Raw genomic sequence first — 26733 nt, 5'->3', positions numbered from 1 at the left:
CGGGAGAAATCACCACCCTTGGCCCATCACCTGGGGGCCCACCCCTAAGGCCAGCCCTGCCTTCTTTTCCACTTCCCAGGCTCCCCCCATATCGACTTTCGCTCTCCCTCCTTCTCCTAGTCCCACATTTTCCCCCCCCTGCTTTACCCTCTCTCTTCCAAACAGCCCCCTCCCGTCCCCCCCAGGTGGGAATCAGGCCCCCTCCCAACCGGAAGCAACCGTCTGTCATTCATTCCTACCTCCCGCCAGAGAATCTCAGCTAGCCACTCCGGCCCTCAGACCATATCTGGTGGGTGAGCTAGACCAGAGTGTGTCACACTTTTTTTTTTTTTAAATAAAGTACCCCTTTAAAAAAAAGTTATAAGTACCCACGGCCGGCCCACAACATTTTGGCACCTGAGGCGGGCAGCCCAAATAAAGCCCCCTCCCCCCTCACTTGGGCCAAAACTTTGAAAGGTCTCAATTCTGCCTTCTTCCTGTTCTACTCCTCTCATGGGAGTGCTCTGCTACCGACCCCAATAAAGGAGAACTAACAACGTAAAATGTCTTTCTACACTCTGGGTCCTAGTGCACCCCCCCCCCCCCCCCCAGACACAGTCTGGCACCCTCATTTCACCTCGTGGTAAGGCCAGCCGATCTTACCGACACCATTTGATTTACCGTGCTGGACGGTGAGCATGGGGGAGAAGGGGTCGGGGGCCATTTTTAGGGGCAGCTTTGCAAGCTGTGGGGGAGGCTTTGTGAGCCGCACTTAAGGGGGGAAGAGCTGCACACGGCTTGCGAGCTGCGGGTTGGCCAGCCCTGGCTTAAATTGTCTAGTCATTGTTTTGCAGGCTTGTGAAATTGAACGGCTGAAAGCTTGCACGAAATAAGAAAGTGGATGAGTAGCTCTGGCGTGTCCTGGTGTCCCCTGGATCTCAAATGAATCAAACCACACGACAGCTGCCCACCCGGGAAACGAAATTCAAATTTTCCCAGGGCTTTTCCTCTGCCCCTGGAGCGCAGCCGAGTTGAAAGTGCCGGCCAGAGCAGATCCCTGCGAAACAACCCCCTCCAGAATTCAAGTCGGTTCGTGTTTCTTAAACATTTTAAGACCGAGGAACACCAAACAATATTTTTTTAATGAGGAACACCAAGGATTTTTTGTTGTGCAGAAAAAAAAAAAAGTTATTGAGCAAAAAAAAAAAAAAAAGTTACCTGCCCCTTTAAGGTAACACAGCACACCTCCAACTGCCTTGCGGAACACGGTTTAAGAAACACGGAAGTGGGTCGACTTCCACAGCACGGCATCTGCGCTAAAGGTGACCCTGGCAAGGTCAAATGTACAGCTGCACCTCTCCTACCGTTGTTACTCCTCTCGTCGAGGCAGCGCGTGGGAATCGACGTGAAGCGCCCTTGAGAGTGTCAGAGCCGGTTTTGTGGTGCTGGCTCGTGGCTTAGAAAAATCAAGCGAATGCCGCCACGCTCAACCTACAGGCTGGACCCGCCGCCTGTGCTGACTCAGCAATTCCTCCTGTGGCTACATCCTGCAGCCCTGACTCAGCACCTCGCTGCTCCCCCTTCCCACATGAACCCTCCCTTCTGCACCTCTGTGACTGGCTCTAGTAGCTGCTGGGTGGGGAAGGGGGTGGGGGGACGGGTGAATTCTATTGGGGGTGCAGCCTGAGCAAACGCCTCCTCCCCCCTTCCTGGAACTGCCCCCCAACCAGCCAGGAATCTGGGAGGCAGGACTCCTGGATTCTGGCTCGGGGAGGGAAGCAGGCACTAGTGGTTAGCACAGGGGCCCGGGAGGCAAGATGCCTGGGTTCTGTTCTGAGCGCTGGTTTATTTGATTCTCACACGTTGAACATCTCCTTGCCGCTAGATCCCACAGCGCAAAGACTCGGTAACAGCGGCTCCTCCTGCAGCAGCACACAACGAAAGGCCGGCGTCCCGTGTGACGGGCAGTCCGGGCATGGGCCCAGGGCCTGCGGCTCACACTGGTGGGTGAGAGAGGCTGGACGTTGGCGGCTTCCCCTTCCTCTAAGTCTCTCCAAACAGACACCAGCTTCTCCTCCCAGTCCAGCTCTCCAGCTGCGGGGCGAACCGCGCAGCCGCAAACGGTCGTCAGGTCACCAACATAGGGGCGGCTTCAGACCCGATTGTGGTCAGTGTCTGAGAAAAAAAAAGAAATGGATATTGGCAGCTGGTCGAGATGCAGCCAGCTCTGGGGGGAGGCGGCTGGGAACAGCTGCCCAGTGAGGGCTCGCCTGGTGGGGAGATGCAGCCAGCTCTGGGGGGAGGCGGCTGGGAACAGCTGCCCAGCAAGGGCTCGCCTGGTGGGGAGATGCAGCCAGCTCTGGGAGGAGGCGGCTGGGAACAGCTGCCCAGCGAGGGCTCGCCTGGTGGGGAGATGCAGCCAGCTCTGGGGGGAGGCGGCTGGGAACAGCTGCCCAGTGAGGGCTCGCCTGGGGGGGAGATGCAGCCAGCTCTGGGGGGAGGCGGCTGGGAACAGCTGCCCAGCGAGGGCTCGCCTGGTGGGGAGATGCAGCCAGCTCTGGGGTGGGTCTCAGCTCCCCCTATGGCGCCTGCTACGGGTAGAACAAGGGCGAGGAACCAGCCTGACCTGCGTGGATGCTCCGCAGCATTTCCTGCCAGGCCTCAAAGTGCACCAAGTCCTCGAATTTCTCGAGAGCCGGATCCACAGCCACAAAGTTCTCGTCTTCGACTCCCTCCTCCTCCTCCTCACTACTGGCTGCATCTGAGTCTGACTCCTCGTCTTCCTCGCTTCCATCGTCCTCCTCCGCGCTGTGGCCCTGCTGGTCCTTACGGACTCTACAGAGAGAGAAAACTGTGGGATCTGTGTGTGTGTGTGTGTGTGTGTGTGTGTGTGTGTGTGTGTGTGTGTGTGTGTGTGTGCGCACATGTGTGTATACCTACAGATCTCTGTGTGTGTGTGTGTGTGTGTATGTGTACCTACAGATCTGTGTGTGTATACATACTTACAGATCTGTATGTGTACATGTACCTACCCATCTGTGTGTGTGTGTGTGTGTGTGTGTGTACACGTACCTACCGATCTATGGGTGTTTATGGGTACCTGCAGATCTGTGTGTGTGTGTGTGTGTGTTTATAATACATGTACCTACAGATGGGTGTGTGTGTGTGTGTACACATACATGTACCTACAGATGTGTGTGTGTGTGTGTGTGTGTACACATACATGTACCTACAGATGTGTGTGTGTGTGTACACATACATGCTCCTACAGATCTGTGTGTGTACGTCCACACATACCTACAGATTTGTGTGTGTGTGTGTGTACACACATACATGTACCTACAGATTTGTGTGTGTACATGTACCTACTAATCTGTGTGTGTACCTACAAAACTCCATGTGCGTGTGTGTATGTGTACCTGCAGTTCTGTGTGTGTGTGTCTCCAGATCTCCATGTGGGTGTGGTGACTGTGTACAGATCTCTGTGAGGGAAGATGCATGTGTGACTCCATGCATGTGCCAGTAACACTACGAGAGGTGCGTGCACCCAAGGACAGTGGCCTGACAGGAGAAGTGTGGGACACGCATACACTCACCTTCTCATCAGCTCCTTGATGCCCTGGAGAAGAAAGAGACGGGATTATCCTCTGGAACTACCCGCCACAGGACACTCCATGCCCCCTCCTGCTGGGCCCCAATTTCCACCCCCCGCCTCCTCCAGCCTCTATTGTCCCCAGCTGCATGTCCCTGAGATCATACACCATCTGCCACCCCATCCTGCTTCTGCCTCCACAGCCCTGGCCTCTCCCCGTGGACCCAGGAGTCCTGCTCCCACGCCCACTGCACAACCTCCCATCCCGCAGCTGCGCCCTGCGGCACCTCCCGGGCTTGTTCCCATCTCCTTGCCGGTAGAATCCCCTCTCACCCGGAGGAAGGCTACGGGATCTGAAGGGTCCATTTCCACCTGGACCCTGGACAGGGTCTTGCGACGAGAGGCCACCTCTTCGTCCAGCTCCTTCAGCCTCTCCTCCATCTCCTCCCGGTTCTCCTCCTCCAGCCTCATCATGTCCCCCTTCATGTCCTCCTCCTGCTCCCGCAGGATCTGGTGGAGAGCCTCAAACTCCTCGGAGATGTAGCCCAACAGGTCCTGGGCGCAGGTCTGCAGAGGGCGGAGAACAGGAGGTTGAACCCTCACACACCACCCACGGCACACGTGCTGCTATATCTCTTTCTTGGCTTCTGTTCATTCCACTCCCATTCATCTGAGGAAGTGGGCGTTGCTCCCGAAAGCTCCCGAGTCTCTACATTTTGCTTGGTCTTTAAGGCTGCATCCACCCAACACTGTCGTCTGAAATAAGAGACGCAATTTGAGCTACACAAATCGTGCCTCTTATTTCGATGCTATTTCGAAATAGCTTATTTCGTCCTCTGGCGCAGTCTACACGGCACCAAATTCCAAAATAACCCGCTAGTCCGAAACGTCCCTTGCTCCTCATGAAATGAGATCTACCAGGATGTCAGAATTGTGTGCCTGAAATAGCAGGCTTGCTGTTAAGATGCAGGATCGCTATTTTGGGATACTCCGGTATCGCAAAATAGCGCTGCAGTGTAGACATAACCTAAGGTGCCCCAGAAACACTTTTTAAAATTAAAGTTACCAACGAACACAGTTACCCTTCTGAGATTATTTTAAAATTTGGTGCCTCGGTTTCCCCAAGTGTGCGATGGGGAAAGCAGCTTTCCCTTACTTCACAGGGGATTTAGGAGGGTGAAAATATGAAAATGAGCCGGCTGGGGGAAAAAATTGACAAAATTTTTTATTTTAACAGAAAGTTTTGAAATAATAGAAACTGTTAGTGAAACAGGATTGGAGATGAAATATCTCCCAACTCAGGAAAAGTTTGGTGGGGAAGGGGAACTCAAGGGCCATGCCCTATTCATGGAGGGACAGGCTGTGGCTCCTAATAATAATAATACCTGGCATTTCTCATCCTCAAATCCTAGTAGACTTTTGCAATGTTCATGCTTCTGCAAATCGCACCTTCTCCTCCCTGATCCGGAGTCTTGCTACTGGCTCTTTGTTAACTAGCGCTGGTCACAAACCAGGTTTGTGGGAAAGGCTGATTTCCAAAGGACGTCAGCGTCATGAGCTCAGTCTGACAGGTAGGGAAACTGAGGCATGGGGTGGGGCAGTGGTACGGGGCTGAGCAGCATGGCTAGCCTAGATCGATGTGCATGCTCCAGCCACTAGATGGAGACAGAGCCCACACTGAAAACGAGGGTTCAAGGCTGATGGTATCAAGGGGGGGGGATTGTGTTACCTCTAGCTCCGCTATGTTCTCCCGTTGGTGGCGCCGGTTATCCCTGGCTGAATTCAGATGCTCCGTGAGGGGAGCCAAAGATGCCGTGAGCTTGTCCTGTGCAGCAGAGAAACCCACCCATCAGCAGGGGCTGAGGGAACAGGATCAGACATGCGGGACCACCCAAGACAGCCTCAAATTCACCGCTGCGCTGAGATAGGACCAAGCAAACTCCAACCCTTCAGGTGGGTGTGTGTCCGACATGGTCTTAAAATCCTCCGGAAAGAGAGATCTCACCTCCACCCTGGAAGCCTAATCCCAAGTGTAACTCCCCTGCGAATTAGGAAAGTTTTCCTTCATCTCCCCTGCAGCTGATCACGGCCTGTCCTACGATCAGCAGTGATGGAGAACAAGAGATCTCCCGGTCCTCGTCATTACCGCCCTCCGCGCACAGCACCCCACTTTTCTCTAGACTTGATCTCCCCCTGCTCTTTTCACCTTCCTCACAAGCGCAGGTTTCTAACCCTTTATCGACTCGCAAGATGCGAGCTGAAGGCGCACAGCATTGTGAGAGCCAGACGCTCCTTCTGCACCCAGCCACAGTGCTGCTCCAGTTCACCCCACAAATTCTAGCGACGCAAGCACTGGGAGCAGAAGTGTCCTCTGCTGGGAGACCAGCTAAGTTACAACAACCTTGTGGCCACTGAGATGAAAGAGGGCCACTCACCAGCCTCGGTTTCCCCTCTCTGCCCTAGAAAGCCCTTTTGAGCCCCTTTTCAGCAGGACGACTACCCGGCCTGTTATTCCCTTTTCAATGCACTTGATTTTCTTTCTCCTCCTTCCCAGGTGTAGGACTTTGCCCTTGACTTTATTGACTCTCTGGAGTTCAGAGCCTTTCTCCAGTGACAGAAGGAAGACTCCTCCCATAAGTGTAGCCCTTCTGCCGGGTAGGCCTGGCAGGAACCAGGGCTGGGTTCAATATCTTGGGGTCAATCTCACAAAGAACCGGCTCGAGCCCCCACCCAGTGATCTGGGAAATTCACGCACCCCTGGGCGCCTCTGAGAGGCAATGCTTCCCCACTCGCAAGCACTGAGTCTGAGTGTAGGGAAAGAACATTTAATGAAACAGAGGAAGAATTCATACGGCATTAGCTTGGAGAAAACACCACAAACAGAGTTCATAACCCAAACATGAGCCCCCACCCCGGCCAAGATTCACCCGAAGTCCACCGACTCCCCAAAAGTCTCTGTGCCACCCAGAGTCCCAAAGTTCACCCGCAGGGTTTCACCTCCCAACCTGGGTAGAAATGGGGGTGGGGAGATAGATAGGGGGCACCTTATACAAAACTCCGCTACGCTTCACCAGCTGTCTCGTCCCACACCTCTGGACGCTCCGCTGGGCACCTGTCGCCGCTTCTCGCCTGCTGCCGCTCCACGCCACGCCACTGGTCGCCGCTCCTCGCCTGCCGCTGCTCCATGCCACGCCGCTAATGGCCGCTCCTCGCCTGCCGCCGCTCCACGCCACGCCGCTAATGGCCGCTCCTCGCCTGCCGCCGCTCCACGCCACGCCGCTAATGGCCGCTCCTCGCCTGCCGCCGCTCCACGCCACGCCGCTAATGGCCGCTCCTCGCCACGCCGCTGATGGCTGCTCTTCGCCTGCCGCCGCACCACGCCCCACCGCTAGTCGCCGCTCCTCACCTGCTGCCACTCTACTGGCTGCAGTAGGTCTGGCTCTCAGCCAAACCAGTGATTTCAGCTTAGTGATTTCAACTCTCAGCCAAACCAGTGATTTCAGCTTAGTGATTTCAACTCTCAGCCAAACCAGTGATTTCAGCTCTCAAATGAATCCAGCTTTCACTGGACTAGCAAACAAAAAGACTCCTCAGGGAGTCTGCTTTAGGCCTGTCCTTAAAACAAAGGGGGAAAGGTGCAGGCTGGGCCAGTCTTATAGCTCACACCTGGTAGGTGTGAAGCAGGCTGACTCAAGTCCTTTAACCCTTTCCCCCAGCTCTGTTCACTCAACTCTGGAAGGGGGGAGGCTTGTTCTTCCGAGACCTCTTACCATGATGGTGGTGTCTCTCCTGCAAGCACTGGTGGCATGTTTTACAGTTCCCACATTTAGGGGTAGCATGATTAGTGACCCCCACAACAGTCCCAAATTATATACAATTCTCCACATTCCATTCCAACACTGACCCTCCATCAGCCCTGGCTGAATGGGATTTACATAGCCACACCTTGGATTCTCTCCTGAGCAGTATTTACATGTCAACAGTTAACAGTTAACAACCTTGTAGAGCTAAACAACTGTAGTGGGCACACCCACCCCTCCTTTCAGCTGGCTGACAGCAAGCAGCAGTTCAGCCCCTGCTTACATCCTCCCCCCAGTCAAAAATTTGCCGTCCCGGCAAAATATGTTCCTGATTATACCAGCAACGTGAGTTCTCTTCAAAGGGTCTAAGGAACCCCACTATGGCCTCTACCAGCCTGTGTGCCAGGTGTATCACATCCTCACTAACCACTCCTGGTGCATTGTAAGTTAGCCTGTTCACTGGTTTTATAACCCTGTCACGCCTATCGAGCACAGGCACAGCAGGAACTGTGGGGACTTCTTCTGGGGGTAGGGCTGACAAGGGGTTATGTGTAGGTACCCTCTCTTCAGATACATGCCGTTGCACCTCTTGTTGAGATGCTGGGATGTCCAGGGCACTGGGGACACCTTCCCCTGGAACATACTCTCTGTCCACTGACACAGGTGTGTCATCACAAGCCTGTTCCTCTCCCAGAAGTTCTGAAGATGTAGATGGGACAAACTCATCCTCCGAGGTTTGTCTAGGTGAGTACACCGAACCTCCTTCCACAGGCCTAAATGCCTCAGCCATAGGATTCAGAGCCAAAGAAGTGGAGCTCTCTCCATGTCTCATTGATGGAGTCCGGAATCTGGTCTGCATCCCAGTATACTCAATGGGATCATCTTCCTCTTCAGATTCACTCTCAAAGGTGCTGGGTAGAGGCAGATTAGCTTCACAGGACTCACCACACATGATGGGTGGTTGACTTGGCCGGACACTTCTTTTTCGCTGAGGCCCCATGTCATGGTCCATTTCGTAAGGAGCGCCTACCAATTCTCCCACAGGCAGCAGAAGGTTCCGATGTACTGTTTTTACTTGCCCTGGCCCAGTTTCTGGTTTAATCTTGTAGACCGGTAGATCTCTAAGTTTTTCCACCACCCGGTAAGGCATTGCCTTCCATCTGTCGGCAATCTTGTGTTTGCCAGCAATACCCATATTTCGTAGCAGAACTCTGTCGCCAGGTTGGAGCTCTTGCGGGCGCACTCGCGCATCATATCGGTGTTTATTACGGTCTGCATTTTTCCGGGCAGCTGCAGTAGCCAAGCGATAGGCATTCTGCAGTTTTTCTCGTAATCGGGAGACATATTGCAAGTGTGTCTCATAACTCTCGCCATCTCCTGATACTCCAAAGCATATGTCTATAGGCAGCATCGGCTCTCGTCCAAACATCATGAAGAATGGGGTGACCCCTATAGCATCATTTCTTGTAGCATTGTAGGCATGCACCAAAAATGCGACATGCTGGCTCCAGGATGCTTTCTGGTCTGGGCGTAAAGTCCCCAGCATATTTAGTAGAGTCCGATTGAACCGCTCAGGCTGAGGGTCACCTTGGGGGTGGTAAGGTGTTGTTCTGGACTTCTTAACTCCGGACAATCGTAGCACCTCCTTCAAGAGGTGACTCTCAAAGTCCCTCCCCTGGTCAGAATGTATCCGAGTTGGGAGACCATACACTGAAAAATATCTTTCCCACAAAACTCGTGCCACAGTAGTGGCTCGCTGGTCACGTGTGGGATATGCCTGTGCATATCGGGTATAATGGTCAGTCACTACTAAAATGTTCCCCATATTTTTCCTGTCCACTTCTAAAGACAAGAAATCGATACACACCAGCTCCAAAGGCCTGCTGGTGGTGATATTCTCCAGATAAGCAGCTCTGGTAGGCAGAGTTTTCCTATGAACACATCGGGCGCAGGTCTCACATTTTTTCCGTACATCTTCAGCCATTCGGGGCCAGTAAAACCTACTACGGATAAGTTCCAGGGTTTTCTCCATTCCCAAATGCCCAAAATCATCATGCAGGGCTCTCATGGCCAAGGCTCTGTACTCTTTTGGTAGCACTAGTTGCGTTCGTCGATTTTGCAAAGGATCTACGGTGATCCGGTGCAGCACCCCCTGTATTAGTTCCAGTTTGCACCACTCCCGCAACAGTAGCTTACCCTCAGGGGTGGATGTGGCAACTGCACTAGGGCTTTTCCCTTCTCTTTTTGCAAGTAGTGTGTTACGGATGTCGACATCTTGCAGCTGTGCTCTCTGCCAGTCAGAAGCATTGAGCCTGGGCAAGGGGGACTGGTCCAACATAATGTAGTTCACGGAGACAGAGGGTACACTCTCAGGGGGTAGGCCCAGTGTTTCTGCAACACACCCATGAGGACTCTCATGTGCCTTGGATTTCTGATAACTACCGTTGCAGATAGCTCTCACTCCGTCTACAGGAATCTCACCAATTTCTGTTGGCTGTGGACGCCGAGACAACGCATCTGCATCTACATTGTTTCTCCCTGATCGGTACTGTATGCTGAACTCATAGCTGGCCAGGGCGGCCACCCATCGTTGTCCAGTAGCATCCAGCTTAGCATTTGTCAGTACATAAGTCAGTGGGTTGTTGTCTGTCCATACCTGGAAATTAGCACCGTACAAATAGTCCCGAAATTTCTCAGTGATGGCCCACTTCAAGGCCAGGAACTCCAACTTGTGGATGGGGTAACGACTTTCACTGTCAGACAGCCCTCGGCTGGCAAAGGCCACAGGTTTACGGTTGCCGTTCACATCTTGGTACAAGACTGCTCCCAAACCATCCAAACTGGCGTCTGTATGTAGGAGGAATGGCTTGTTTGGGTCAGCAAAAACTAAGACTGGAGCATGAGTTAGACAGCTAATGATCTCTCGGAAAGCCCTTTCACATCCCTCCTCCCATCGTGGTCCAAAAGGCTCTAGGGGGCCATATTGTCTTGGATCGGGAGGTCGTGGGGATCTCCCCTTATTCTTGGTCTTAGCTTTCCTCTTGATGGCCGGGTATCCCCTGGTAAGATCATTCAGAGGCTTTACAATGGTGGCATAATTCTTCACAAACCTCCGATAGTAGCCACTAAATCCAAGGAAAGTCTTAAGCTCTCTGTAGTTTCTGGGGCGCGGCCAGGTAGTGAGTGCTTCTACTTTATCCGGATCGGTACTCACACCTTCTTGGGACACAATATGACCAACATACTTCACTGATGTTCGGCAGAATTGACACTTATCAATGGAAAGTTTCAGCCCATGGGCCTCCAACCTGTCAAGTACTTTAAGAAGTCTCTCTTCATGCTCTTCCAAGGTCCTTCCAAATACAATCAGATCATCCAAATAGACCAAGACTTGCAGTAAGTTCATATCCCCTACAACTTTCTCCATGAGGCGCTGGAATGTGGCGGGGGCCCCAGAGATCCCTTGAGGCATGCGTTCAAACTGATAAAACCCCAATGGGCAGATGAAGGCGGTCTTCTCCTTGTCCTCTGCTCCCAAGGGGATCTGGTAGTATCCACTTCGAAGATCCAATACTGAGAACCACTGGCTTCCCAATAAACAATCTAATGCATCTTCTACTCGGGGCATTGTGTACTGGTCAACCACAGTACGGCGGTTCAGGGTGCGGTAGTCAATACACATCCGAATTTTCCCATTCTTTTTTCGGACTACCACAATGGGTGAAGCATAGGGGCTGTGGGACTCGGAAATGATGCCAGTTGCAGCCAGTTCCTGAAGGTGATGTCGCACATCATCCATCTCTGAAAGTGCAATTTTTCTAGATCTCTCCCTGAAAGGTCGGGGATCATGTAGTCTGATGTTATGCTCAACCCCTTTGGCACACCCCACATCCCACTCATGCAGTGAGAATACCTTGGGTCTTTCAGAGAGCTTCTTCCTCAGGCGATCCTTCCACTCTTCGTCCAAGGGTGAATCTCCAAAGTCAAACCTTGATGGATCTATAGTCTGAACGTGCGGTTCACACTGGGGACTCACAATCGATTCAGTCTCGAAAAGATCTGCTATCTTTTGCCCTTGATTCACAATAATATCACGACTTGTTTCATTCGCAATCAGTACTGTGACTGTGTCCTGGGATGCTGCTGGTAAAGTTATAACTCCACAGGGGACCAGGACCCCATCAGGAAGCTCTCCCTCAGTTGGTTGTTCTACCATGGCGAACACTCGTTTATTGCCTTTCAGCCAGGTGCTCATGACGAGCACTTCCTGCTCTGTCCTTGCAGGCACTACTAAAGGGTTTGCGCCTGCATACCTTAGAGTACCCATTGGTAGCTCAGACATCTCCTGTTTAGCATCTTCAATCTTCCTATAGGCTTCAGCACAAAGGGTATGGATCATCAGGGTATCCAGATATTGGTCCCCAGCCCGTCGTCTGCAGTATTCTGCGAGCACCTTGAAGAGACTGGAGTTGGTCCCTATCAGTACTGACACATCAGGGACCCCTTTTGGGTCAGGGCATATCAAGGCTACTGTGTCCACCTCTTCTCTTACCCCTGCCACCTCCTCAGGGAATTCCAAATGCACTATGACATACCCTTTGTAGGGATATTCGTTCATGCTGAGACCACACAGGCCAAGGCCAGTCAATGGCTGGATAGGCAGGTGCCTGAGCACCTGTTGGTAGAATGACTGGAATATAATTGTCACCTGAGATCCGGTATCAAGCACTGCTTTGCACTCCACCCCTTCAATCCTTACAGTGACCTCTGCTCGAGGCCCTATCAGTCCTGAAGGGATCCTAGCTGAGTGGTCTTTTCTGGGGAATCCGTCAAATCCTGGGGGCCTGGGTGGTCCCTGTTCCCCGACCGTCTCATGACTGATTCTCAGCTTTCCATAAACTAAACTGGGGTTTTCCTCATTTGGGCAATGTGCAGCCCTGTGCCCATCTTGACCACACCGGTAGCAGAAGAATGATCCACTCCTCTTTTGGCTGGGTGGGATGGCAGCTCCAGGCGCTGACTTATCCATCAACACAGCCTGAGGTTCCTCATCCCTGCAAATCCGCGCTTGGTCAATGGCTCTCTGCAACTCAGCAATCCGTTCTGTCAGGACCTGAACTTGCTGGGCAATGTCTCCTCTGGTGTTCACCATGAGCACATCGGCTGTTTGTCGGGGTGCAGCGCTGGTTGGCTTAGGCCTCTGGGCCTCCCAAAGCCCACTGGTAGCCTGCCTTTCTTCCTCCTCTCTGACCTCCTTTATCAGCTGGGAGTACGCAGGGGGGTGTTCCAGTCGTTCTCTTAGCCGGAGGTGTAGTAGAATCGGGCTGTAATATGGAGTTCCTCTTACAATTTGAGCCAATCTGGTCTGGTCCATCTGCTCAGCAGTCACGGCTCCCCTAATGACAGCTCTCTGCAGCAACTTCTCCAACCTCTGTACATAGGCTGAGAGCTTCTCTCCTCGGTGCTGCTTAGCATTGAGAAAGTTACAAAAACTGTCTTCAGGACCCTCCATGCTCCCAAAGGTGTGAGTGAGGGCCTCTAGGCAGTCCTTTACACTGACCTCAGGGTTAGTGAGCTTCAAGGTGCGAATCACATCTAAAGCTGGGCCCCGGAGACTGTCTACTAAACATCTTCGTTTTTCTCTGTCTGGCACAGCCCAATGCTCTAGCATTTCAGTGGTGTGTTCCAGCCAGGGTTCAAACTCCTCTTCCCCAGGGAATAATCTTAACTTACAATAGGAGCTTGCCATAGCATGGGATAGCACACATTTCTCCAAGATTTGCCCCAGGGCTTTTGCCCAATCATCTGCTGAGGTTGCTGCCTCTGAGCTAGAGGCTTCTGGGCCAGGGCCCAACAAACCTGACAGACAAGCCATGATACAAACAGTAATGCCCTCAAATACAAATCACAATTATTTCCCACAACAGCAACTCACTCAACATGTGCTTGCGAGGGGTACTGACCCAGTAAATCCCGGACGAGCCCCCAAAATGTAGCCCTTCTGCCGGGTAGGCCTGGCAGGAACCAGGGCTGGGTTCAATATCTTGGGGTCAATCTCACAAAGAACCGGCTCGAGCCCCCACCCAGTGATCTGGGAAATTCACGCACCCCTGGGCGCCTCTGAGAGGCAATGCTTCCCCACTCGCAAGCACTGAGTCTGAGTGTAGGGAAAGAACATTTAATGAAACAGAGGAAGAATTCATACGGCATTAGCTTGGAGAAAACACCACAAACAGAGTTCATAACCCAAACATGAGCCCCCACCCCGGCCAAGATTCACCCGAAGTCCACCGACTCCCCAAAAGTCTCTGTGCCACCCAGAGTCCCAAAGTTCACCCGCAGGGTTTCACCTCCCAACCTGGGTAGAAATGGGGGTGGGGAGATAGATAGGGGGCACCTTATACAAAACTCCGCTACGCTTCACCAGCTGTCTCGTCCCACACCTCTGGACGCTCCGCTGGGCACCTGTCGCCGCTTCTCGCCTGCTGCCGCTCCACGCCACGCCACTGGTCGCCGCTCCTCGCCTGCCGCTGCTCCATGCCACGCCGCTAATGGCCGCTCCTCGCCTGCCGCCGCTCCACGCCACGCCGCTAATGGCCGCTCCTCGCCTGCCGCCGCTCCACGCCACGCCGCTAATGGCCGCTCCTCGCCACGCCGCTGATGGCTGCTCTTCGCCTGCCGCCGCACCACGCCCCACCGCTAGTCGCCGCTCCTCACCTGCTGCCACTCTACTGGCTGCAGTAGGTCTGGCTCTCAGCCAAACCAGTGATTTCAGCTTAGTGATTTCAACTCTCAGCCAAACCAGTGATTTCAGCTTAGTGATTTCAACTCTCAGCCAAACCAGTGATTTCAGCTCTCAAATGAATCCAGCTTTCACTGGACTAGCAAACAAAAAGACTCCTCAGGGAGTCTGCTTTAGGCCTGTCCTTAAAACAAAGGGGGAAAGGTGCAGGCTGGGCCAGTCTTATAGCTCACACCTGGTAGGTGTGAAGCAGGCTGACTCAAGTCCTTTAACCCTTTCCCCCAGCTCTGTTCACTCAACTCTGGAAGGGGGGAGGCTTGTTCTTCCGAGACCTCTTACCATGATGGTGGTGTCTCTCCTGCAAGCACTGGTGGCATGTTTTACAGTTCCCACATTTAGGGGTAGCATGATTAGTGACCCCCACAACAGTCCCAAATTATATACAATTCTCCACATTCCATTCCAACACTGACCCTCCATCAGCCCTGGCTGAATGGGATTTACATAGCCACACCTTGGATTCTCTCCTGAGCAGTATTTACATGTCAACAGTTAACAGTTAACAACCTTGTAGAGCTAAACAACTGTAGTGGGCACACCCACCCCTCCTTTCAGCTGGCTGACAGCAAGCAGCAGTTCAGCCCCTGCTTACATAAGGAACTGGGGAGTTAAAGGGACGGGGAGCAGAGCTGAGGGGAGAGTCCAAGCGTTTCCCCACCAATCATACCCAGGGGTGGCTTTCCCATGAGGCAAACTGAGGCAGACCCAGAGATGCCAGACTGGGGGGTGGGTGGGGGGGGGAGTGCCACCAGGACCCAGAGTGTAGAAAATTGTGCTGCTGCTGGTGCATGTGTAGGTAGCAGAGCAGTTCCATGAGAGCAGAAGAAGAGGAAGGAGGCAGAATTGAGACCTTTCAAAGTTTTGGCCCAAGGGAGGGGAATGGGGGGTGTCATTTGAGCTCCCCGCCTCAGGTGCCAAAATGTTGTGGGCCGGCCCTGATCAAAAGTCTCCCCAAATCCCTTCCCCAGAGCCGAGAGAGAAGCCCAGCATCCTGGCTCCCAGCCATGCCGGCTCTAACCACTGCCCCCCACTCCCCTCGCAGAGATGCTGGCATCCCGGCCTTTACCTGGTATTTCTGGACGGCGTTTGCGACGGGCAGGAAGTCGTGGCCCCGGTGCTGGGGCAGGTCCCGGCAGATCACGCAGACGGGCCCCTCGTCCTGGCAGCAGAAGAGTTTGAGGGGTTCCTGGTGCTCGGGGCAAATGGACCATGTGGTCCTCCCTGATCCCTGCTTGAGCAGCCGGGCTTCCTCAGCCAGACTGCGCAGGGCCCAATTGGTGGCCACGCTGCGCAGGGCGAAGGGGCGCCGGCATTCAGGGCACAGCCCACGCCGCTGCCCCCGGGGGACGCAGGGCTCCAGGCAGGCGGCGCAGAAGCTGTGCCCGCACTCCAGCATGCGGGGCTCCCGGAACAGGGAGAGGCAGATGGGGCACAGCAGGTCCTCAGCCAGCGTGCGGCAGCCATTTTGATGTAAATGAAACGATGACTATTTAAATCACCGCTTCATTTCCCTTTGCCCATCAGCCTCATCTACATGGCTCCGTCGACGGAGCCACATAGTCTAGACACAGCCTGGCTACGTCTAGACCGGCATGATTTTCCGCAAATGCTTGTAATGGAAAAGTTTTCCGTTAAAAGCATTTGTGGAAAAGAGCATCTAGATTGGCCCGGACGCTTTTCCACAAAAGCACTTTTTGCAGAAAAGCGTCCGTGGCCAATCTAGATGCGCTTTTCTGCAAAAAAGCCCCGATCGCCATTTTCGCGATCAGGGCTTTTTTGCTCAAAACAAATCTGAGCTGTCTACACTGGTCCTTACCCCTTTCTCCAGATCATTTATGAATAAGTTGAAAAGGATTGGTCCCAGGACTGACCCTTGGGGGACACCACTAGTTACCCCTCTCCATTCTGAAAATTTACCATTTATTCCTACCCTTTGTTTCCTTTCTTTTAACCAGTTCGCAATCCAAGAAAGGACCTTCCCTCTTATCCCATGGCAATGTAATTTACACAAGAGCCTTTGGTGAGGGACCTTGTCAAAGGCTTTCTGAAAATCCAAGTATACTATATCTACTGGATCCCCCTTGTCCGCATGTTTGTTAATCCCTTCAAAGAACTCTAATAGATTAGTAAGACAGGATTTCCCTTTACAGAAACCATGTTGACTTTTGTCCAACAAATTATGTTCTTCTACATGCTTCACAATTTTATTCTTTACTATTGTTTCGACTAATTTGCCCGGTACTGAAGTTAGACTTACCGGTCTGTAATTGCCAGGATCGCCTCTAGAGCCCTTTTTAAATATTGGTGTCACGTTGGCTACCTTCCAGTCATTAGGTACGGAAGCCGATTTAAAGGATAGGTTACAAACCACAGATAATAGCTCAGCAATTTCCCATTTGAGTTCTTTTAGAACCCTTGGATGAATGCCATCCGGTCCCGGAGATTTGTTAACATTAAGTTTTTCTATTTGTTCCAAAACCTCCTCTAATGACACTTGAATCCGGGACAGTTCCTCAGATTCATTACCCACAAAGGACGGTGCAGATTCAGGAATCTCCCCAACGTCCTCAGCCGTGAAGACTGAAGCAAAGAAATCATTTAGTTTCTCCGCAATGGCTTTATCGTCCTTGATTGCTCCTTTTATAGCTCGATCATCTAGGGGGCCCACAGGCTTTTTAGCAGGCTTCCTGCTTCTAATGTACTTAAAAAACATTTTGTTATTTCTTTTTGAGTTTTTGGCTAGCTGTTCCTCAAAATCTTTTTTTGCTTTTCTTATTACCTGTTTACACCTGCTACATTTTTATTCTATTACAAAACGGTGTGGAATAGGAACACTTAAGAGACAGGTTTTACCCCATTTCTTATATGCTAAGCAGTGGCTACTTTTTTTAAAACATGATTTCCATCTACTTCTGTCTGGACAGAAATTCAATTTAAAATAAACAAACCCAGCATTTAATTTTTGTGTGAAATAAAACTACCTTAAATGTGAAGGACACATAACAAAAAAGTATCCAAACACATTTTGCATCTAAAATTCATTTATTAAACTAAGGCAATATCCATCGTGAATTGAACAGATCGAATCTAGTCATCATCTTCTTCAAGATGTTAGAATGCTCTCATAACCAGTTTTTTACTGAGAGAAGAGGAAAATAAGTTTTTCTGCTTCATCAACTCTTGGTTTTGCAACAGTGAATGAACTAATCATTGGATTGAACTAGCTGAATAAACCAAAGTGACAAAAACATTCCCTTTTCACCTGCAGAAGAAGCTACTGCTGATATAAACGCTGGGTCCGGGTGCTACACAGCAACTTACACTAATGAATGGGTAGAATTTCTTTCAAAGTTGACTGGAGACATGTTCTATTTCATTTTTCAGTTTAATTCATAAGTTATTTAAATAGGTTATGATACATTTTGGCCATAACGATTTTTAATTTAATTGTAAGGTCTATTATTTAAAACAAAGCCTATTTCAATGGGATCACAATTCAAATTTTAATGATGTTCTCCTGCCCCAGACAGGAAGGGACTTGGGGACACGGAAAAACCAGAGTTCCCCTTCCTCAGACAAAGGGGGAGGGAGAATCCCCTGGGTCCCAGGCAGGGGTGAGGTTGTGAGGACACAGCACAAGGGGGCTGGGTTCCTGGGCAGGTGTGTGGGGCGGAGGGTTCAGGGCCCCAAGAGTAGGGGGAGCTCTCGGAGGGAAGTGGGGTCTGATGGGTGAGAGCAGAAGGAATGAGCGCCAGGTCTTCTGGGTTCTTTTCTGGGCTCAGGTTTATTTGAATGTCTCCTTGCCGCCAGATCACACAGTGCAAAGACTCGGTAACAGCGGCTCCTCCTAGAGCAGCCAGCGTCCCATGTGATGGGCAGCCCGGGCATGTTCCCTGAGCCTGCGCCTCACACTGGCGGGTGAGAAAGGCTGGACGTTGGCAGCTTCGCCCTCCCCCAAATCCCTCAATACAGACACCAGCTTCTCCTCCCAATCCAGCTCTCCGAGGGCTGGGAGGACCGCACAGCTGCAGACGGTCGTCAGAGTCACCGACATAGGGGCAGCCTCAGACCCCTTCGTGGTCAGTGGCTGGGAAAGAAAAAGAAATGGATATTGGCAGCTAGCGGAGATGCAGCCAGCTCTGGGGGAGGTGGCTGGGAACAGCTGCCCAGCGAGGGCTCGCCTGGTGGGGAGATGCAGCCAGCTCTGGGGTGGGTCTCAGCTCCCCCCTGGCGCCTGCTACAGGTAGGACAAGGGCGAGGAGCCAGCCTGACCTGCGTGGATGCTCCGCAGAATTTCCTGCCAGTCCTCAAAGTTCAGCAAGTCCTTGAATTTCTTGAGAGCCGGATCCACAGCCACGACGTCCCCAACCTTGTCCTTGTCCTCATCTCCCTTCTCCTCTCCATTAGCCGTGTCATCATATCCCTCCTCCCCATTAGCTGTGTCGTCATAGCCCTCCTCGTCATCACCATTAGCTGTGTCGTCATATCCCTCCTCGTCATCACCATTAGCTGAGTCGTCATATCCCTCCTCGTCATCACCATTAGCTGAGTCGTCATATCCCTCCTCGTCATCACCATTAGCTGTGTCGTCATATCCCTCCTCGTCATCACCATTAGCTGTGTCGTCATATCCCTCCTCCCTGTTAGCTGAGTCGTCATATCCCTCCTCCCCGTTAGCTGAGTCGTCATATCCCTCCTCGTCATCACCATTAGCTGTGTCGTCATATCCCTCCTCCTCCTCACCATTAGCCATGTCATCATATCCTTCCTCCTCATCATCACCATTAGCCATGTCGTCATATCCCTCCTCCCCATTAGCTGAGTCGTCATATCCCTCCTCGTCATCACCATTAGCTGTGTCGTCATATCCCTCCTCCCTGTTAGCTGAGTCGTCATATCCCTCCTCCCCGTTAGCTGAGTCGTCATATCCCTCCTCGTCATCACCATTAGCTGTGTCGTCATATCCCTCCTCCTCCTCACCATTAGCCATGTCATCATATCCTTCCTCCTCATCATCACCATTAGCCATGTCGTCATATCCCTCCTCCCCATTAGCTGAGTCATCATATCCCTCCTCCTCCTCACCATTAGCCGTGTAGTAGTATCCTTCCTCCTCCTCCTCACCATTAGCCATGTCATCATATCCCTCCTCCTCCTGACCATTATCCATGTCATTATATCCCTCCTCCTCCTCCTCACCATTATCTATGTCATTATATCCCTCCTCCTCCTCACCATTAGCCACATCTTCACCTCCCTCCTCCTCCACCTCCTTGCTATTAGCTTCATTGTCAGCTTTCTCTAAGCCATCATCATCATCTTCATCACTTGCAGCATCCTCTTCCTCACCACGGCCATGCTGATCCTTGTGGACTCTACAGAGAGAGAAAACTACTGGATCAGCCAAACTCGTGTGTGTGTGTGTGTGTGTGTGTGTGTGTGTGTGTGTGTACTGATTGGTGCGTCTGTGTATTGATCTCTGCGTCATCGTGCCTCCAGATCTCTGTGTGCCTACCCATCTAGGTGTGTCTACAGGTCTGTGTGTTTGTGTATAGATCTTTGTGTGCAAACCAATCTCTCTCTCTCTCTGTGTGTAACAGAGGGGGGCAGATGTGTATGTGACTTCATCTATGATTGTGTGTGGGTCAGTAACACAAAGAAAGGAATATGCAGTCCAAGAACAATGGCACAAAAGGACAAGTGTGGGGCACACACACTCACCTTCTCATCAGCTTGCTGATGCCCTGGAGGAGAGAAAGAGAGACAGGATTATCCTCTAGAACTACCCGCCACAGGAACACTCTGTCAGGGCTGTTCCCCACTCTGGCACTCTGAGTGGAGAAGGTGAAGAGCTGCAAGAGGGCTTCAAAACCTGCCTCTACAGGCACTGGTTACAAAAACTTTCCCCCAGAATCCTAATACACAGATTTGGGGGAATCGTTGCTACCATAAAGTGCTTATCTATTCCTAAAAATCAGGGGTGAACACTTGAACCCACCCCCAGGGGTACCCCAATCACTTTTGTCCCAAAAGAGCTTGAAAAAGAAAAGAGAAAAACAAGCGGCAGTCTCTGGCAGCTGACCCCTCAGTCACCCACAGGCCTGCAGATACACACAGACGGACCTTCCAGGACACAAGAATCAAATCCTCACCTTAAAAAAAAGTGACTTTTTATTACAAAACAAAAGATACACTTGAGAAAGCAGGCTTGGTTGCTGGAGGTTACAGAGCAACTGAGAAACACAAATTAAAACAGAGAGAAAAGCCTCAGCACGAGGCTCTTTTTTTTTTTTTTTTTTTGCTTAACAATTCTGAGGGCTTTCCTCCTCCCCCCCCCCCCCCCCCCTCGACAATTCTGGAAAACTCATCACAAAGAAAAATGACCCTGAATGCGACTGGATTCACTTTTCCTGTTACTTACTTACAATTTTATCTTTGTTCAGTACACTCCCATGCCCCAAATTCCATGGAGGCACGGTAGTCCTGCCTGGGTTTAAATCATTCTCTCTCTCACCTCCTGGCTTATCTCTCCCACACACAAAAAGCAGGCAAGGAACCTATATCCAATTCAAATTTCAACCCTCTGTCTCGATTGGCTCTCCTGGCCCCTGTCCAATACCTTTGCTAGGTACCTGAGTTTAACCCCTTAATCACTGGGTGCTTGTCAGCACTCCTCCAGTCCATTACACACTCCATGCCCCCTTGGAGATGAGATGCTAGCCCTATGGCTCCGCCCTTTCCCACCCTCCTGCTCAGCCCCAATTCCCACCCCTGCCCCCTCCAACCCTTATTGTCTCCAGCTGCACATTCCTGAGATCATACCTTGCCCACCACCCCATCCTGCTTCTGCCTCTACGGCAGGGTTTCTTAAACTTTTTAAGACCAAGGAACACCAAGCAATAATTTTTTTTTTTTTATGAGGAACACCAAGGATTTTTTGATGAGCACAAAAAAAAAAATGGGGGGGAAAGCTATTGAGGAAAAAAAAAGGTTGCCTGCCCCTTTAAGGGTGGCCATTTTGAATTCTGGTGTTCTCCGCGGCACACCTCCGACTGCCTCGCGGAATATCAGTGTGCCTCGGAACACAGTGTAAGAAACACTGCTCTCCAGCCCAGACCTGTCCCAGTGGACCCAGGAGTCCTGCTCCCACGCCCACTGCACAACCTCCCATCCCGCAGCTGCGCCCTGCGGCAACTCCCGGGCTTGTTCCCATCTCCTTGCCGGGGGAATCCTGTCTCACCCGGAGGAAGGCCACAGGATCTGCTGGGTCTATTTCTGCCTGGACCCTGGACAGGGTCTCGCAACGAGAGGCCACCTCTTCGTCCAGCTCCTTCAGCCTCTCCTCCATCTCCTCCCGGTTCTCCTCCTCCAGGCTCGTCACGGCCTCCTTCATGCCCTCCTCCTGCTCCCGCAGGATCTGGTGGAGAGCCTCAAACTCCTTGGAGATGTAGCCCAAGAGGTCCTGGGCGCAGCTCTGCAGAGGGCGGAGAAACCAACGGGAAGTTCTGACCCCATACACACCACCCCCGGCGCACATGCGGGAGAAAGGCCAATCGGTGCCTCAGTTTCCCCAGTTGTACAGTGGGGAGAACAGCAGTTCCTCACTTCAGAGAGAACGTGGGCAGGGTTGAGACCCACTGACGGAGGGTAGGGAAGGGGACAACTGCCCTGGGGCCTGGTGTTTCAAAGGGCCCCGGAGCTCCCAACTGCTGCTGCCGCTTGTAGGCCAGTGTTGGAGGTTGGCGCCCCAGGTCCCTTGGAATTGCACTAGGCATGGCTTTGGGAGCTGGATCGGGGCCCAGCACTGTGCTCTGGGAGGGAGCTAAGGGCAGACTGAGGCCCCACCTCCCTGGGGTTACAGGGCTTCCCTGCCCCCCTCCCCCATGCACCTCGCCGCTGAGCCCGTGGTGGGTTTCGACCTCACTGGTGAGCCGTTACGGCTTCCTGCCATAGCCTGCCTCTGGCACCTCAGCCCCTCCCTCTGCCCTCCTCCTGCACCCCTACTAACCCACATAACCCAGACCCCCTGCACCCCTGCTCCAGCCTCCAGACACCTTTTCAGGCCCTGCACCCCTCATACAGGTCTCAACCCCCTCCCAGACCTTGCACCTCCTCCCACACCTCTCTCCTCCAGGTCAGAACCCCCTCCCAGACTCTGCACCCCAGTCTTCTGCTCCAGTTCACGGTCCCCTCATTCACCCAAACACTCTCCCAGACCCTACACCCCTCCTGCTCCCCAGTCCCTTATCCCAAAATCCCTTCTACACCAACCTCCATCCCAGACACTGCATCTCCTCCATTCCTATCCCAGAAGGAGCGCAGCCCTCAACCACTTTCCAAAACTTTGGAGTGGTCTCCCCATCAAAAATTACTGCCCACTTCTGAGTTAGGGTCTCAAATCTCCTTGAAGTTTCCTACCAGGGAAACCTAAGCCACCAGGACAGAAGTTTCAGTCACTGGCTGGAACCAGTGGTCTGAATGTCTATTGATCTGTTCACTAATGCTCTCTTTTCTTGTTTTTTAACATTTTAACTCTGGGTATGTCTACAAAACCGCCTCCTTCGATTTTTTAAAAGAGGTATTTCCAAAGAAAGCCACTGTTATAAGCCCTGTCTGACAGCTAGGGAAACTGAGGCACAGGGCAGTGCAGAGGCAGGTGTCTTGAATCCCTTGCCAATGTGCCAGCTGCTAGGGTAGGCCTGGGCAAAATGCAGCCCACGAGGCAGATTCAGGCCACCAAACCACCGGATCCGGCCCGCAAAAGCTGCTTGCCTCATTCCACCAGCACGCCGCTCAGAAACGCAGCTGCGGGGCGGTTTCAGTTTGAAAAAGTCTGAGCCCAGAAGGGAGAGAGGAAGGCTTTTAGGAGCTGCTCCTGCCCCCAGCACAATCCTATTGGCCAGTTTCTGGTTTCAATAACAGGCAGCCACGAAGCACCATGCCTCCTCCCCGGGGCTCCTAGTGTTTCACCGAGCATGTGGCCGCAGCCTTTTTGGGGGCAGGGCAGGCAGGGAGGCTAGTTTAGGAACATGCCAGGCTGCTGGCTGGTAAGTCTCCTGGCCAGAGCCTGCCTCTAGAACCCCAGCCCCTCCCTCCTCAACCCTGTACCCCCAACTCCACATACCCAAATCCTCAGTCCCCCTCCTGCGCCCATACCTCCTCCCAGATCTGGCACCCCAATCTCCTGCCCCAGATCACAGTCCCCTCCTGCCCTAGGTCACATCCCAAACCCCAGCACCTCAGTCCCCTTCCCTAGGTCACATCAGAAACCCAAGCCCCCCCAAGTCCCCTGCCCTGGGTCACATCCCAAACCCCAGCCCCCTGCCCTAGGTCACATCCCAAACCCCAGCACCTCAGTCCCCTTCCCTAGGTCACATCAGAAACCCAAGCCCCCCCAAGTCCCCTGCCCTGGGTCACATCCCAAACCCCAGCCCCCTGCCCTAGGTCACATCCCAAGCCCCAGCACCCCAGTCCCCTGCCCTGGGTCACATCCCAAACCCCAGCCCCCCAGTCCTGTGCCCTGGGTCACATCCCAAACCCCAGCCCCCCAGTCCTGTGCCCTGGGTCACATCCCAAACCCCAGCCCCCCAGTCCCCTGCCCTGGGTCACATCCCAAACCCCAGCCCCCCAGTCCCCTGCCCTGGGTCACATCCCAAACCCCAGCCCCCCAGTCCCCTGCCCTAGGTCACATCCCAAACCCCAGCCCCCCAGTCCCCTGCCCTGGGTCACATCCCAAACCCCAGCCCCCCAGTCCCCTGCCCTAGCTCACATCCCAAACCCCAGCCCCCCAGTCCCCTGCCCTGGGTCACATCCCAAACCCCAGCCCCCCAGTCCCCTGCCCTAGCTCACATCCCAAACCCCAGCCCCCTGCCCTGGGTCACATCCCAAACCCCAGCACCCCAATCCCCTGCCCTAAGTCACAATCCAACTCCCTGCACCCCAGGTCACAACCGCCTCCTTCACCCAAACTCCCTCCCAGACCCCAGTCTCCCTCCTGCACCCCAGTTCCTTCCCCCAAGCTCCCCTCTACACCCAACCTCCATCTCAGACCCTGCACCTCCTCCATTCATATCATAGAAGAGCGTAACCCTCAACCACTCTCCAAGTTCTTAGAACAGCCCCCCATCAAAAATTATTGCCCACCCCTGTGCTGGGGTATGGGGCATCGCTCACCTAGACCAATGTGCAAGGTCCAGCCACTAGATGGAGACAGAGCCCACACTGAAAACAAGGGTTCAAGGCTGACCCCATCTTCGGGCGGTACCAGGGGGAAGTGTTTCGGTTACCTCCAGCTCCGCGAGGTTCTCCTGCTGGCGGCGTTGGACCTCCCTGGCTGAATTCAGATGCTCCGTGAGGGGAGCCAGAGATGCCGTGAGCTTGTCCTGTGCAACAGAGAAACCCACCCATCAGCAGGGGCTGAGGGACCAGAATCGGACATGCAGGATCGCCAAAGAATCCGCCCCTTGCACTGAGACAGGACCAAGTAAACCCTGGTCCTTCAGATGGGGTGTTTGTCCGACATGGTCTTAAAATCCACCGGAGAGGGAGACCCCACACCGTTCCCTGCAAGCCTGGCCCCGAGCGTAACTCCTTTACGGGGGAAAGTTTTTCCTAAAACCGAACCTATTTCTCCCGCGCTGCTGCTGAAGCCTTGTCCGTCTGCAGCCACCTTCCGCGAAAGTAGAGATCCGCTGATCCAAACCATGCTCGTGTTTTTTTAACCTCTTCTCAGAGGGCAGGTTTTCTGAGCGTTTGATCGGTTTCGGTGGCTCTCCTCTGCGCTCTCTCCAGTTTGGCCCTATCTTTCCTCACGGGCAGCTTCCAGACCTGGCCCCAGGGCTCCAGCAGAGTGGGACAATGACCCATGCTCCTTTGCAGGAACACGACACCCCTCCCCCCTCCGCTCCCCCAGCCTATCGTTCCTGGCGTTGTCGTCACACGTTGGATTTTTCCTTGCCAAGTGTAGTCCTTTGCTCGCACCTTTATTGAATTGCTTCTTGGTGTCAAATTAACTCTCCAGTTACAAAATGAGGAGTCCTCCCCAAAAAAACGGCCAACCGGTGGGCAAATGAGACAGGAGCAGGGGACAGAGTTCAAGAGTGTCCCTCAATTTTACAATAAATAGACCCCAAATTTCCCTCTCCACACCAGGTATCCTAACTCCCAGCCCTCCAATCCGAACTCTAGACCTACTCGTGTCCCAGAGAACCAAGGAGTTCTAGCTTCGGACACGCCCCTCCCCAAAGCTAACCACTAGACCTCACTCCCCTCCCAGGGAACCCAGCCCTGACCTGGTATTGCTGGACGGCGTTTTTGATGGGCAGGAAGTCGTGGCCCCGGTGCTGGGGCAGGTCCCGGCAGATCACACAGACGGGCCCCTCGTCCTGGCTGCAGAAGAGTTTGAGGGGCTCCTCGTGCTCCGCACAGAAGTACCAGCGCCCGCCCCCGCCCGCCGGGTCCCCGTCGTCCAGCTTGAGCAGCCGGGCTTTCTCTGCCAGGCTACGCAGGGCCCAGTTGGTGGCCACGCTGCTCAGAGCAAAACAACACCGGCATTCAGGGCACAGCCCGTGCTGCTGCCCCACAGGGACGCAGGGCTCCAGGCAGGTGGCACAGAAGCTGTGCCCGCACTCCAACACACGGGGCTCCCGGAACAGGGAGAGGCAGATGGGGCACAGCAGGTCCTCGGTGAAACCGGAGACTTCCCTGACCGACGCCATCCCAGCCCTGTACCCGAAGACGGCTGGAGAGACAGGCACTGGCTTTTGCTTTCATTTTCCCACACACATATACCCTCACGCCCTGCTGAAGGAAAGGAAAAGGCAGCAGCTGCCTATCACAGGGATGGCCAACCTGTTAAAGGCAAAGAGCCACAATAGTTGGGGACCTAGCGCAAAGAGCTGGAAGAAGTAGAGAACAAAAAAAAAAAAAAAAAAAAAAAGGACGCTGCTTCTTTAAGCACATCTCCAGGTGGCTTTTCGGCCACATCAGGCTCCCGTCGGCCAGTGCTATCTTACCAGCACCATTTTACTTTGCCGCACTGGACGGTGAGCAAAGGGTAACAGGAGCCGGAGTCCATTTTTAGGGGTGCAAGGGCGGCTTCGTGAGCCATGGGGGAGGCTCCGTGAGCTGCACTTGAAAGGGGGGGAAGAGCCGCATGCGGCTCGCGAGCCGTGAGTTGGCCAGCCCTGGCCTATTGAGTTCCTGTGGCTGTCTAAAGCTCAGCTTGTTTGCATGAGTCATAGGCAATACCCAGATCTGGGGTTAGAATCTGGGAGTCTTGCCTCCCCGTCTCTCATCCCCTCTAATCTCTAAACCCCAGGAGCAAGGAACACTGGGAGGGGTCATCACTTGCCAAAAAACAAGTTTGCTCAGGGTGCCATTTTCCTAAAGTCGTGTGGTACAGAAGTCTCAATTGTAACATGTCAAAAACGAGTTACCTTTCTCAACATCGTGTGTATACACCACAGTCAACAAAAGTTGTGAAATCGAGGGCTGTGTCTAGACTGCATCCTTTATCCGTAAAAGGGATGCAAATTAGACACATCACAATTGCAAATGAA

The 26733-nt window shown here is 53.1% G+C and overlaps 2 protein-coding genes across 2 annotated transcripts; both read right to left on the bottom strand.

The window, feature by feature from the left end:
- Positions 1–1603: 1603 nt before the first annotated feature.
- On the bottom strand, positions 1604–15878 carry LOC112545646 (nuclear factor 7, brain-like). Its single transcript, XM_075918126.2, has 6 exons — positions 15240–15878; positions 5301–5396; positions 3905–4138; positions 3576–3598; positions 2606–2814; positions 1604–2154 (listed from the first exon to the last, which is right to left on the bottom strand). The coding sequence occupies exons 1-6, from the start codon at positions 15567–15569 to the stop codon at positions 2132–2134; spliced, it is 915 nt and encodes a 304-aa protein (XP_075774241.2). The 5' UTR covers positions 15570–15878; the 3' UTR covers positions 1604–2131.
- Positions 15879–16108: 230 nt separating this feature from the next.
- Positions 16109–25922, bottom strand: LOC142825922 (uncharacterized). Its single transcript, XM_089770684.1, has 6 exons — positions 25465–25922; positions 24460–24555; positions 21414–21647; positions 19895–19917; positions 18446–19548; positions 16109–18260 (listed from the first exon to the last, which is right to left on the bottom strand). The coding sequence occupies exons 1-6, from the start codon at positions 25888–25890 to the stop codon at positions 18238–18240; spliced, it is 1905 nt and encodes a 634-aa protein (XP_089626810.1). The 5' UTR covers positions 25891–25922; the 3' UTR covers positions 16109–18237.
- Positions 25923–26733: the final 811 nt, after the last annotated feature.

Source organism: Pelodiscus sinensis, chromosome 19 (genome assembly GCF_052426305.1).
Source record: "Pelodiscus sinensis isolate ZL-2025 chromosome 19, ASM5242630v1, whole genome shotgun sequence".
In the NCBI taxonomy this organism is placed as follows: Eukaryota; Metazoa; Chordata; order Testudines; family Trionychidae; genus Pelodiscus; species Pelodiscus sinensis.
The sequence above is the reverse complement of the archived record's forward strand: the minus strand, read 5'-3'. Positions and strand labels throughout refer to the sequence as shown.

Bases quoted from the DNA above. Each gene is read 5' to 3' on its own strand.
- LOC112545646 (XM_075918126.2), bottom strand. From the start codon at position 15,569: ATGCTGGAGTGCGGGCACAGCTTCTGCGCCGCCTGCCTGGAGCCCTGC. The intron at 5,397-15,239 runs GTAAAGGCCGGG...TCTGCTGCACAG, and splicing joins ACGCCGTCCAGAAATACCAG to GACAAGCTCACGGCATCTTT. The intron at 4,139-5,300 runs GTAACACAATCC...CGCCCTCTGCAG, and splicing joins AGAACATAGCGGAGCTAGAG to ACCTGCGCCCAGGACCTGTT.
- LOC142825922 (XM_089770684.1), bottom strand. From the start codon at position 25,890: ATGGCGTCGGTCAGGGAAGTCTCCGGTTTCACCGAGGACCTGCTGTGC. The intron at 19,549-19,894 runs GTGAGTGTGTGT...CTCTCTCTGTAG, and splicing joins ATCAGCAAGCTGATGAGAAG to AGTCCACAAGGATCAGCATG. The intron at 18,261-18,445 runs GTCAGGCTGGCT...TTTCTTTCCCAG, and splicing joins TCTGCGGAGCATCCACGCAG to CCACTGACCACGAAGGGGTC.